Raw genomic sequence first — 13,742 nt, 5'->3', positions numbered from 1 at the left:
TTGTGAATTAACGGAAAGAGAAAGTGGAGAGACCACATTGGAGGAAACCAAATCATGGAAAACCAATTTTAAGGAAAAAACTTACTAAACAAATACAGATACATTGAACATTAAGGGAACTATTTGTGAGCAAACACAATTTTAAGGAAATACAATTAAAGAGTAAATACAACAAACATGAAATAGAAATAACTAAACAGTACTATTTTGTTTAGCCCCACTCATATCCAGTTAGAAAATAAACTTCTAAAAATGTCAAAATATTATTTTTATGACAATGGGAAAGATGTATGGTTTCTGAGGAATGATTCTCTAACTAAACCATTGTTCTTTGAAATACATACAACTTTCTCTTTCTCAGATAGATAGATAGATAGATAGATAGATAGATAGATAGATAGATAGATAGATAGATGAAAGATATTTCAAGAGCTTTAAATCCCAATGCCTAAGGTAGACAGGTTTGTGACACAGTACACATCCGTTAAACTCTAAATCAGACCCTCGGTTTTTAAAGGGTTGTGTTTTAGGTTGTGATTCAACATGCATCCTTTTGCGTTTTCCATGATGTTGGAATGCAGAGAGCTGTCATTCAGGGACAAGATCTTCAAAAAGATCTGGGTATCAATGGCATAGTGATGGTACAGATCCCAGAGTTACTTAGGATAGCCCCAGGGGATACAGTTTTAAGGAATCCCTTGTTGCAAATTGGCATTGGTGAATATTGCATTGACAATTGTAACCAGTTGAGCTTGGTTAGACAAATAGGACAACCCTGAACCTTCAATGGCTGATTCTTTTTTAAAGTTATTGACCAGTGTGATATGTTTGACCATATAAATGGCAGATGAAGGGTCTAGTAAGCAGGACTGTCCTGAGTCAAGGAAGCAGAGCACTCGTCAACCACTTGTAAAAGTGCAGTCTCTGTGCTACCACCCAGGCTGAATCTAGACAGAAAACAGTACAAGAGCTTGCTAGAGTTTATGTGAAGAGGGCGTAGGGAGGCAAAACAACTTTGGTCGCATTCCCTATTCAAGGTAGACTTGATACAGGGAAGGTCTTGATAGGGTCACTGAAATGAACTGAGGGTTTCTTCATAAAGGGATGAGACTTCACCATTTTCTGACGGTCAGCAAATTCACTTTGCATAAAAAACGAACTCATTCAGGTGGTCTGGTATGGCAAAAGTGTTTGGTTAGGTGTTTACAAATCAATAAAACAAACAGCTCAAGCACTTGAGGTATCTGTTAAATGGGACTAGGTCATCAGAACTTTTAGGATTAATTTATTGTCTGAGCATCAGCAGTTGGAGGAGGTGAGAGGTCAGGAGACATTTTAGCAGAGGATTTCACAAATTATTCACATTTGGATTAAGGGATGTTAGTAAGCTTGATACTGGTAAGCCATTTGACCTGTTCAACTACATCAGCCAAAGGACATTGGCATTTGAATGCTGGAAGATCCCTTGTGGTAGGGAGCTTGCAGGAACATCGCAGTGCCATGAAAGCATGGTCAGAACTGCAGCACTGAGGCATGGATGGGCCCGTAAACAACACCCTCTCTTTAGGTGAGTGACATCTGTGGAGCACCCTAGTCCTAGTTTGGGGTCTGGGACTGCAGGGAACACCCAGTACACATCTGCAGGATGAGGTGCAGAGCACCCTAGTGTGAGCCCTGCGGTCTGCAGGGAATACCCGGAGCTCCACATCCACAGGCTGGGAGCAGAGCACCCTACTGTGGGATCTGGGGGGTGCAGGGAACACCCAGAACTCCACGTCTAAGGCTGAGGCATAGGACATCCTAGTATGGGCTCTGGGAGCTTCAGGGAACACCCCGTACGAATATGGAAGCTGAGGCCCAAAGCACCTTAGCATGGGATGTGGGGCTGCAAGGAACACCCAGAGCTCCACATCTACAGGCTGAGGCACGGAGCACTATAGTGTGGACCTGGCGGCTGCAGGAAACACCCAGAGATTCACATCTACAGGCTGAGATGCAGAACACCCAGTGTGGGTTCTGGATTGGTGGAGTGAACACCCATTACACACCTGCAGGCTGAGGCATAGACCATCTAAGTGTGGGCTCTTGGGGTTGCAAGGAACACCCAGTACACATCTGTAAACTGAGTCCCAGAGCACCCCAGTGTGGGATCTGGGGGCTGCAGGGAATACCCAAAGCTCCACATCTACAGGCTGAGGGGCAGAGCACCGTAGTGTTGGCTCTGGAAGCTGCAGGAAACACCCAGAGCTCCACATCTACAGGCTGAGGGGCAGAGCACCATAGTGTTGGCTCTGGAAGCTGCAGGGAACACCCAGAGCTCCACATCTACAGGCTGGGGGGGGGAGAGCACCCTAGGGCGGAGTCTGTGGGCTGCAGGGAACACCCATAGCTCCACATCTAGAGGTTGGGATGCGGACCACTCTAGTGTGGGATCTGGGGGCTGCAGTGAACACCTAGAGCTCCACATCTACATGCTGAGGCACAGAGCATCCTAGTATCGACTCTGGGGGCTGCAGGGAACACCCAGTACATATCTGCAAGCTGAGACCCAGAGAACCCTTGTGTAGGATCTAGGGCTGCAGGGAACACACAGAGCTCCACATCTCCAGGCTGAGGCATGGATCACTCTAGTGTGGATTTGGGGGCTGCAGTGAACACCCAGAGCGTCACATCTACCAGCTGTGGCATAGTGCACCCTAGTTTCACCTAGAATCTGGTAGCTGCAAGGAACACCCAGTACACATCTTCAGGCTGAGGGGTAGAACACCCTAATGTGGAATTTGGAGAGGTGCATGGAACACCCACAGCTCCACATCTGCAGGTTGAGGCACAGAGCACCCTAGTCTGGACTCTGGAGGGTTGCAGGTAACATCCGATACACATCTGCAGGCTAAGGTGCGGTGCATCCTAGTGTGGGATCTGGGGGCTGCAGGGAACACATAGAGCTCCACATCTACAGACTGAGGTATGAACCACCCAAGTGTTGAATCTGGGGGCTGCAGGGAACACCTAGAGCTCCACACCTACAGGCTATGGCATGGAGCACCCTGGTGTGGGATCTGTCGAGATGCACAGAACACCCGGTACACATCTGCAGCTTGAGGCATGGAGCACCCTGATGTGTGCTCTGGGGGCTGCAGGGAACACCTAGAGCTCCACATCTACAGGCTGTGCCATGGAGCACCCTGGTGTGGGATCTGGAGGGATGCAGGGAACACCTGGTACACATCTGCAGGCTGAAGTGTGGAGCACCATAGTGTGGGTGCTGGGGGCTGCAGAGAACACCCAGAGCTCCACATCTACAGTCTGAGGCACAGAGCACTCTAGTGTGGGATGTGGGGGCTGCAGGGAACACCCAGAGCTCCACAACTAAAGGTGGGGGTACGGAGCACCCTAGTGTGTGATGTGGGGGCTGCAGGGAACACCCAGAGCTCCACAATTAAAGGTGGGGGTACGGAGCACCCTAGTGTGTGATGTGGGGGCTGCAGGGAACACCCAGTCAACACTTGCAGGTGGAGGCGGAGAGCACCCAAGTATGGGCTCTGGTGTGTGGTGTCCGCCGAGAATTCAAGTATGGGCTCTGGGGGCTTCAGGGAACACACAGTACACCTCTGCAGGTGACGGCATGAATGGACCCCTAAGCTGCACCCTCTCTTCCAGTGTGTGGTGTCCATGGAGCACCCAGATGTGTACTCCGAGGGCTTCAGGGAACATTCAGTACACATTAGTACATGTATTTGCATGGAGGAGCCCTAACAAGAGCTAGAGACTGCTCCCCTTGAAAGTGTGAATGGGGTGAGGAAGTGGGCCTGCAAACGTCAGTAGTACTGGAAGCACGTGCTAGACTTGTGTTTTATGTGCTTGAGACAAACAATGTGTGGGGACAATGAATAATTATGAATGAATAAACCATATGTATTACCTCCTGCTGTGGTGGCCGTGTTCCCTCCTGTGGCGGTAGTAGTGGTGCCTCCAGCAGTGGTAGTAGTAGAGCCTGCTGTGGTAGTAGTGGTGGTGCCTCCTGTGGTAGTAGTGGTGCCTGCAACAGTGGTTGTAGTAGAGCCTGCGGTGGTGGTAGTAGTGGTGCCTCCTGTGGTAGTAGTGGTGCCTCCAGTAGTGGTAGGAGTAGAGCCTGCTGTGGTGGTAGTAGTGGTGCCTCCTGTGGTAGTAGTGGTGCCTCCTGTGGTAGTAGTGGTGCCTCCAGCAGTGGTAGGAGTAGAGCCTGCTGTGGTGGTAGTAGTGGTGCCTCCTGTGGTAGTAGTGGTGCCTCCTGTGGTAGTAGTGGTGCCTCCAACAGTGGTTGTAGTAGAGCCTGCTGTGGTGGTAGTCGTGGTGCCTCCTGTGGTAGTAGTGGTGCCTCCTGTGGCAGTAGTGGTGCCTCCTGCAGTAGAAGTGGTGCCTCCAGCAGTGTTAGGAATAGAGCCTGCTGTGGTGGTAGTAGTGCCACCTCCAGCAGTGGTGGTAGAAGTGGTGCTTGCTGTGGTTATACCAGTGGTACTCCCTGTTGTGGTACCAGTAGTGCCTCCTGTGGTGGCAGTTGTGACAGCTGTGTTAGTGGGTGTGGAGGCAGCTGCTGTGCGAGTGGTTGTTGCAGCTGTGGTGGTTTCTGTGGTTGCTGCTGTTGTCGCAGTGGTTGTTGCAGCTGTGGTGGTTACTGTTGTTGCAGCTGTTGTCGCTGTTGTGGTAGCTGTGGTGGTTGCTGTGGGCGCAAGTGTTGTTGCTGTTGTTGCAGCTGTGGTGGTTGCTGTGGTTTCAAATGCTGCTGTAGCAGCCGTTGTGACAGCTGTGGTCGCTGTTGTTGTGGCAGTTGTGGTCGCAGATGTTGTGGCTGCTGTGGTGGCAGCTGTGGTTGCTGTTGTTGTGGCTGCTGTGGTTGCTGCTGTTGTTGCTGTTGTTGTGGCTGCTGTTGTTGCTGCTGTGGTGGCTGTAGTTGCTGCTGCTGTTGTTGTGGCTGCAGTTGTTGCTGCCGTGGTGGCTACAGTTGTTGGTGCTGTTGTGGCAGCAGTGGTAGCTGTTGTTGTTGCTGCTGTTGTGGCAGCTGTGGTTGCTATGGTAGTTCCTGCTGTTGTGGCTGCTGTCGTAGCTGCTGTTGTGGCTGCTGTGGTTGTTGCTGCTGTTGTTGCAGCTGTGGTTGTTGCTGCTGTTGTTGCAGCTGTGGTTGCTGCTGTTGTGGCTGCTGTAGTAGCTGCTGTTGTTGCTGCTGCTGTTGTTGTGGCTGCAGTTGTTGGTGCTGTGGTGGCGGCTGTTGTTGGTGCTGTTGTGGCAGCAGTGGAAGCTACTGTTGTTGCTGCTGTTGTGGCAGCTGTGGTTGCTACAGTAGTTGCTACTGTTGTGGCTGCTGTAGTAGCTGCTGTTGTTGCTGCTGTTGTCGCAGCTGTTGTTGCTGCTGTTGTGGCAGCTGTGGTTGATACGGTAGTTGCTGCTGTTGTGGCGGCTGTAGTAGCTGCTGTTGTGGCTGCTGTGGTTGTTGCTGCTGTTGTTGCAGCTGTAGTTGCTGCTGTTGTGGCTGCTGTAGTAGCTGCTGTTGTTGCTGCTGCTGTTGTTGTGGCTGAAGTTGTTGCTGCTGTGGTGGCTGCTGTTGTTGGTGCTGTTGTGGCAGCTGTGGAAGCTGCTGTTGTTGCTGCTGTTGTGGCAGCTGTTGTTGCTGCTGTTGTGGCAGCTGTGGTTGCTATGGTAGTTGCTGCTGTTGTGGCTGCTGTAGTAGCTGCTGTTGTTGCTGCTGTGGTTGCTGCTGTTGTTGCTGCTGTAGTTGTTGCTGCTGTTGTTGCAGCTGTGGTTGCTGCTGTTGTGGCTGCTGTAGTAGCTGCTGTTGTTGCTGCTGTTGTTGTGGCTGCAGTTGTTGCTGCCGTGGTGGCTGCTGTTGTTGATGCTGTTGTTGCAGCTGTGGTAGCTGCTGTTGTTGCTGCTGTTGTGGCAGCTGTTGTTGCTGCTGTTGTGGCAGCTGTGGTTGCTACGGTAGTTGCTGCTGTTGTGGCTGCTGTAGTGGCTGCTGTTGTGGCTGCTGTCGTTGCAGCTGTGGTTGTTGCTGCTGTTGTTGCAGCTGTGGTTGCTGCTGTTGTGGCTGCTGTAGTAGCTGCTGTTGTGGCTGCTGTAGTTATTGCTGCTGTTGTTGCAGCTGTGGTTGCTGCTGTTGTGGCTGCTGTAGTAGCTGCTGTTGTTGCTGCTGCTGTTGTTGTGGCTACAGTTGTTGCTGCCGTGGTGGCTGCTGTTGTTGGTGCTGTTGTGGCAGCTGTGGTAGCTGCTGTTGTTGCTGCTGTTGTGGCAGCTGTTGTTGCTGCTGTTGTGGCAGCTGTGGTTGTGGTTGCTACGGTAGTTGCTACTGTTGTGGCTGCTGTAGTAGCTGCTGTTGTGGCTGCTGTGGTTGTTGCTGCTGTTGTTGCAGCTGTGGTTGCCGCTGTTGTGGCTGCTGTAGTTGTTGCTGCTGTTGTTGCAACTGTGGTTGCTGCTGTTGTGGCTGCTGTAGTAGCTGCTGTTGTTGCTGCTGTTGTTGTTGTGGCTGCAGTTGTTGCTGCCGTGGTGGCTGCTGTTGTTGGTGCTGTTGTGGCAGCTGTGGTAGCTGCTGTTGTTGCTGCTGTTGTGGCAGCTGTTGTTGCTGCTGTTGTGGCAGCTGTGGTTGCTACGGTAGTTGCTGCTGTTGTGGCTGCTGTAGTAGCTGCTGTTGTGGCTGCTGTGGTTGTTGCTGCTGTTGTTGCAGCTGTGGTTGTTGCTGCTGTTGTTGCAGCTGTGGTTGCTGCTGTTGTGGCTGCTGTAGTAGCTGCTGTTGTGGCTGCTGTAGTTGTTGCTGCTGTTGTTGCAGCTGTGGTTGCTGCTGTTGTGGCTGCTGTAGTAGCTTCTGTTGTTGCTGCTGCTGTTGTTGTGGCTGCAGTTGTTGCTGCCGTGGTGGCTGCTGTTGTTGGTGCTGTTGTGGCAGCTGTGATAGCTCCTGTTGTTGCTGCTGTTGTTGCAGCTGTGGTTGCTGCTGTTGTGGCTGCTGTGGATGTTGCTGCTGTTGTGGCAGCTGTTGTTGCTACAGTTGTTGCTGCTGTTGTGGTAGCTGCTGTTGTTGCTGCTGAAGTGGCTGTTGGTGAAACAAACATAAACAGCACATTCAGTGGAAGGGAGGAGAGCCAGAAGAAGTAAGCACAGCCAGTGGAAGAAGCACAGCCAGTGAGAGGAGAGGACAGCCAGAGGGAGGACAGCACAGCCAGAGGAAGGGAGAACAGCCAGAGGGAGGGAGCACAGCCAGAGGGAGGGAGCACAGCCACAGCGAGGTGAGCACAGCCAAAGGAGGGGAGCACTGCCTCTGGGATGGGAGTGCAGCCAGTGGAAGGGGCACAGCCCACTGGAGGGAGTACAACCAGTGAGAAGAGAGCACAGCCAGAGCAAGGTGAGCACAGCCAGAGGGAGGGGAGCACAGCCAGAGGGAGGGGAGCACAGTCAGAGCAAGTTGAGTACAGCCAGTGGAGTCGAGCACAGCCAAAGGAAAGGAGCACAGCCAAAGTGGGGGGAGCACTGTCAATGGGAGGGGAGCACAGCCAGATAGAGGGGAGCGCAGCCATATGGAGGGGAGCACAGCCAGAGGAGGGGAGCAGAGCCAGGGGGAGGGAGCAGTGCCAGGGGAGGGGAGCAAAGCCAGATGGAGGGGAGCACAGCCAGAGGAGGGGAGCACAGTCAGCAGGAGAGGAGCACAGCCAGAGGGAAAAGAGAACAGCCAGAGGGAGCGGAGCACAGCCAGTGAAAGGAGAACACTGGCAGAGGGAGGAGAGCACAGCCAGTGAGAGGAGAACACAGTCAGTGGGAGGGAGCACAGCAAGAGAAGGGAGCACAGCCAGAAGAGGGAAGCACAGTCAGTGGGAGGGAAGCACAGTCAGTGGGAGGGTGGCACAGTGACGGAGGGGGGCACAGCCAGTGAGAGGAGAACAGAGTCAGTGGGAGGGAGCACAAGTGAGGGGAGCACAGACAGAAGAGGGAAGCACAGTCAGTGGGAGGGAAGCACAGTCAGTGGGAGGGTGGCACAGTGACGGAGGGGGGCACAGTCAGTGGAAGGGTGGCACAGTGACAGAGGGGAGCACAGCCAGGGGAAGAGGAGCACAGTCAGTGGGAGGGAAGCACAGTCAGTGGAATGGGGGCACAGCCAGAGGAGGGGTGCACAGCCAGAGGAGGGGAGCACAGTGACGGAGGGGAGCACAGTCAGAGGAGGGGAGCACAGTCAGTGGGAGGGGGGCACAGTCAGTGGGATGGGGGCACAGTGACGGAGGGGGGCACATCCAGAGGGGGGAGCACATCCAGTGGGAGGGTGGCACAGTGACGGAGGGGAGCGCAGTCAGTGGGAGGGTGGCACAGTGACGGAAGGGGGCACAGCCAGAGGAGGGGAGCACAGCCAGAGGAGGGGAGCACAGCCAGAGGGAGAGGAGCAGAGCCAGAGGAGGGGAGCACAGTCAGTGGGAGGGTGCACAGTGACGGAGGGGAGCACAGCCAGAGGAGGGGAGCACAGCCAGAGGAGGGGAGCACAGCCAGAGGGAGAGGAGCACAGCCAGAGGAGGGGAGCACAGTCAGTGGGAGAGGAGTACAGCCAGAGGAGGGGAGCACAGTCAGTGGGAGGGGAGCTCAGTCAGTGGGAGGGTGGCACAGTGACGGAGGGGAGCACAGAGACGGAGGGTGGCACAGCCAGGGGAGGGGAGCACAGCCAGAGGAAGGGAGCACAGTCAGTGGGAGGGTGCACAGTGATGGAGGGGAGCACAGCCAGAGGAAAGGAGCACAGCCAGAGGAGGGGAGCACAGTCAGTGTGAGGGTGCACAGTGATGGAGGGGAGCACAGCCAGAGGAGAGGAGCACTGCCAGAGGAGGGGAGCACAGCCGGAGGAGGGGAGCACAGTCAGTGGGAGGGTGCACAGTGACGGAGGGAGGCACAGTCAGTGGGAGGGTGACACAGCCAGAGGGAGGGGGGCACAGCCAGAGGAGAGGAGCACAGCCAGAGGGAGGGGAGCACAGCCAGAGGAGGGGAGTACAGTCAGTGGGAGGGGAGCACAGTCAGTGGGAGGGTGCACAGTGATGGAGGGGAGCACAGCCAGAGGAGAGGAGCACAGCCAGAGGAGGGGAGCACAGTCAGAGGAGAGGAGCACAGCCAGAGGAGGGGAGCACAGTCAGTGGGAGGGTGGCACAGTGACAGAGGGGGGCACAGCCAGAGGAGGGGAGCACAGTCAGTGGGAGGGTGCACAGTGACAGAGGGGAGCACAGCCAGAGGAGGGGAACACAGTCAGTGGAAGGGGAGCACAGTCAGTGGGAGGGTGCACAGTGACAGAGGGGAGCACAGTCAGAGGAGGGGAGCACAGTCAGTGGAAGGGTGGCACAGTGACGGAGGGGAGCACAGCGACGGAGGGGGGCACAGCCAGAGGAGGGGAGCACAGTCAGTAGAAGGTGAGCACAGTCAGTGGGAGGGTGCACAGTGACAGAGGGGACCACAGTCAGAGGAGGGGAGCACAGACAGTGGAAGGGGTGCGCAGTGACTGAGGGGAGCACAGTCAGAGGAGGGGAGCACAGTCAGTGGGAAGGTGGCACAGTGATGGAGGGGAGCACAGCGATGGAGGGGGGCACAGCCAGAGGAGGGGAGCACAGTCAGTGGAAGGGGTGCGCAGTGATGTAGAAGCTGTAGCACCAGGCAGTGGGGAACAGCCAGCAGACGGTGACACTGCCAGCGAGAGGAACAACACACACCAGAGGAGAACACAACAAAGCACATTAGCAGAAGGGAGCACAACCAGCCTGCGCAATGTAGATTCAGTGGATGGAGGCCCAGCACAAGAGAGAGCAAAGGCAGCGGCCAGGAGCGCATGCGCCCGGAGGGAGTGGAGCTAGCAGTATATAGAGCACAGCGAGTGGGAGGCAGGGTGAGCTCTCTACACACTGTCTGTGGCAGCCTCAGCATCTAGAGGGAGACTGGTGTGCTGTCTCCAGACAGTAAGAAGGCCTTCCCAAATACTAACACTAGGGGTGGGACAGAGCCCTCGTGCACTGGGGGCTGATGGGTCTACCTCCTGGACAGAACTGTCCACCTTCTGGTGTTTAGCTATCTTTGGGTCACTGGGGCAGATGGTTCTGTCCTGGTCTTTAGATATCTTCAGGTCACTGGGGACAGATGGGCCAGCCCTGGTCTTTAGAGATCTTAAGGTCACTGGGACAGATGGTTGAGTCCTGGTCTTTAGATATTTTCAGGTCACTGGGGACAAATGGTCCAGCCCTGGTCTTTAGATATCTTCGGGTCACTGGGACAGATGGTTGAGTCCTGGTCTTTAGATATTTTCAGGTCACTGGGGACAAATGGTCCAGCCCTGGTCTTTAGATATCTTCGGGTCACTGGGACAGATGGTTCTATCCTGGTCTTTGGATACCTTCAGGTCACTGGGAGCAGATGGACCAGTCCTGGTCTTTAGATATCTTCGGGTCACTGGGACAGATGGATCTGTCCTGGTCTTTAGATATCTTCAGGTAATTGGGGACAGATAGTCCAGCCCTGGTCTTTAGACATCGTCAGGTCATAGGGGATGGATGGTCCAGCCCTGGCCTTTAGATGTCTTCAGGTCACTGGGGGCTGATGGTTTAGTCCTGGTCTTTAGATATCTTCAGGTCATTGGGGACAGATGGTCCAGTCTTGGCCTTTAGATATTTTCAGGTCACTGGGAACAGATGGGCCAGTCCTGGTCTTTAGATATCTTCAGGTCACTGGGGACAGATGGGACAGTCCTGGTCTTCAGATATCTTCAGGTCACTGGGGACAGATGGTCCAGCCCTGGTCTTTAGAGATCTTAAGGTCACTGAGACAGATGGTTTAGTCCTGGTCTTTAGATATTTTCAGGTCATTTGGGACAAATGGTCCATCCCTGGTCTTTAGATATCTTCGGGTCACTGGGACAGATGGTTCTATCCTGGTCTTTAGATACCTTCAGGTCACTGGGAGCAGATGGACCAGTCCTGGTCTTTAGATATCTTCGGGTCACTGGGACAGATGGATCTGTCCTGGTCTTTAGATATCTTCAGGTAATTGGGGACAGATAGTCCAGCCCTGGTCTTTAGACATCTTCAGGTCATAGGGGATGGATGGTCCAGCCCTGGCCTTTAGATGTCTTCAGGTCACTGGGGACAGATGGTTTAGTCCTGGTCTTTAGATATCTTCAGGTCATTGGGGACAGATGGTCCAGTCTTGGCCTTTAGATATTTTCAGGTCACTGGGGACAGATGGGCCAGTCCTCGTCTTTAGATATATTAAGGTCACTGGGACAGATGGTTCTCTCCTGGTCTTTAGATATCTTCAGGTCACTGGGAACAGATGGGCCAGTCCTGGTCTTTAGATATCTTCAGGTCACTGGGACAGATGGATCTGTCCTGGTCTTTAGATATCTTCAGGTAATTGGGGAAAGGTGGTTCTGTCTTGGTCTTTAGATATCTGCAGGCCAGTGGGGACAGATAGTCCAGTTCTGGTCTTTAGACATTTTCAGGTCATTGGGGACAAAAAGGTCCAGTCCTGGCCTTTAGATATCTTCAGGTCACTGGGACAGATGGGCCACTCCTGGTCTTTAGCTATCTTAAGGTCATTGGGACAGATGGTTCTGTCCTGGTCTTCACATTTCTTCAGGTCACTGGGTCCAGATGGTCCAGTCCTGGTCTTTAGATATCTTTAGGTCACTCAGGACACATGATCTAGTCCTTGTCTTTAGATATCTTAAGGTCACTGGGACAGATGGTTTAGTCCTGGTCTTTCGATATTTTAAGGTCATTGGGGACAGATGGTCCAGCCCTGGTCTTTAGATATCTTCAGGTCACTGGGACAGATGGTTCTGTCCTGGTCTTTAGATATCTTCAGGTCACTGGGAGCAGATGGACCAGTCCTGGCCTTTAGACATCTTCATATCACTGGGGACAAATAGGACAGTCCTGGTCTTCAGATATCTTAAGGTCACTGAGAACAGATGGTTCTGTCATGACCTTCAGTTATCTTCAGGTCACTTGGGACAGATAGTTTAGTCCTGATCTTCAGATTTCGTCAGGTCATTGGGGGCAGATGGTCGAGCCCTTGTCTTTAGATATCTTCACGTCACTGGGGACAGATGGTAATGTCTTGGTCATTAGAGATGAGGGGAGCAGAGCTCCTGGTCACTAGATTCATGCGGATCCAGTCCTGGATAATAAGGGCTGCAGGGGCTGCAGGTCACTAGGAGGGCACTAGCTCAGGCCTAGTCAGTAAGGTAAGAGCCACAGAGCTCTAGTTCTCTAGAAACAAACTGCTTATGTCACATATTGCGTCAGCACAAAGAAACAGGGCCCCAGGAACCAAGTGCTCCCCGGTTTATTGCATATAGGCAGTGCTTAATTTGTGCTTATTATTTATGGTGCTGAGCACCTGGCACTTATTTTTTAGGGCTGGGGCTTATTCTTCTGCCTCAAGCATTTGCTGCGAGCAAAAGACAAATATGGCAGGACGGAGGAAGGGAAAAACGAAAAAGCAACCCAAAGGGAGAAATTAGAAAGCGGCAAAAGTGAGCTGAAGGGGCAGGGAATGGGTTTGTATGGATTGAAGAGGCCCGAGATGGCTTCAGGATTACGCCACCTCAGTATTCAGTGTTCACACATTTAATTGCAGCCGCCGCGTGTTTTAGAGGAGGGCTTTGGGCACCGGCACCTTTCTATTTACAAATTAAGCACTGCATATAGGTTTAGCATTAAGAGACGTGACAGCCCTGCTCATGTTCACATAGATCGACACACCACTTCCCACTAGCTTGCCAGCAGCTGAGAGTCTGGATAGCCCCCTTGGGGGCAGCAAGCTCCGCTTGAGAAACAAGGCCCACCTGGAGCTGCCCTCAGCAAGGTAAGAACTAGTCCTGGTGCAATTAAGTTGATTGTCATCAGTGTAAGCGCATGCCCCAGGGGATGAGGGTTGGGGCATTAGGTGGCGCCAAGAAAGAAAGCGTGAAGAGAGCTGAGGATCATCTAAAGATCAGAGAAGGCAGGAGAGGCTTAACTTACTGGTGGCCTCTGTCGTGGATTGTCCAGCTGTGGAAATAAAAATCAACCATTAGAATTATAAAGACCTATCAATGACCCTTACAGCAAGACCAGATGTGCAGTCACACTTGAAAGAAAGCAAAACCAAACAAGCAAACAACACCCCCTGTGGGTGGATATGGCATCCCTTGTCCTCCTCTGCTTCTTAGTGTTATGCAGGAGACACAAACTGTGAAACCCTATCCCACCAGAGGCTTCCACTTCCCTTCATCGGACCCCACATCTGTGCACATTGTCCCATCTCAGCACCTGATCTTGTGAGCTGCACTGCAACATGTTACCTCTAGAGGGCAAAGCGTGCCCAGCTGCTATTCTCAATTGTTCCTCTAGAGAGCAAAGCATGTCACAGCTGCAGTTCTTATTCCTTCCTCCAGAGGGCAGAACAATACACAATTACAATTCTCATTCCTTCCTCCAAAGCATAGAGCAATGCACAACTGCAATTCTTGATTCTTCCTCCAGATGGCAGAGCCTAGCACAGCTGCAATTCTCAATCCTTTCTCCAGAGGGCAGAGCATAGCACAGCTGCAATCTCTACTCTCCCTCCAGATGGCAAAGCGTGGCATGGCTGCAATTCTGTATGTTTCATCCAGGGGGCAGAACATGCCACAGCTACAGTTATCCGGACCACCTCTTGAGCCCTGGTTCTTAACCTTTTGACTTTGCGGACCCCACTGAAACACTAGTAGAAGACAAGGACCCCCA

General features: G+C 53.0%; 1 protein-coding gene across 1 annotated transcript in view; it reads right to left on the bottom strand.

Annotated features, from left to right (window-relative positions):
* Positions 1-4,654: 4,654 nt before the first annotated feature.
* Positions 4,655-13,742, bottom strand: part of LOC138301830 (uncharacterized protein DDB_G0283357-like) — a 33,293-nt gene continuing 24,205 nt past the window's right edge. Inside the window, exons 4-5 of the mRNA XM_069242328.1 lie at positions 12,999-13,025; positions 4,655-7,057 (exon numbers count right to left, since the gene is read on the bottom strand). Of these exons, the coding sequence (XP_069098429.1) occupies positions 4,753-7,057; positions 12,999-13,025 (2,332 nt within the window). The 3' untranslated portion in view covers positions 4,655-4,752. The remainder of the gene's footprint in view (positions 7,058-12,998; positions 13,026-13,742) is intronic.

Source organism: Pleurodeles waltl, chromosome 6 (genome assembly GCF_031143425.1).
Source record: "Pleurodeles waltl isolate 20211129_DDA chromosome 6, aPleWal1.hap1.20221129, whole genome shotgun sequence".
Lineage (NCBI taxonomy): Eukaryota > Metazoa > Chordata > Amphibia > Caudata > Salamandridae > Pleurodeles > Pleurodeles waltl.
The sequence above is the reverse complement of the archived record's forward strand: the minus strand, read 5'-3'. Positions and strand labels throughout refer to the sequence as shown.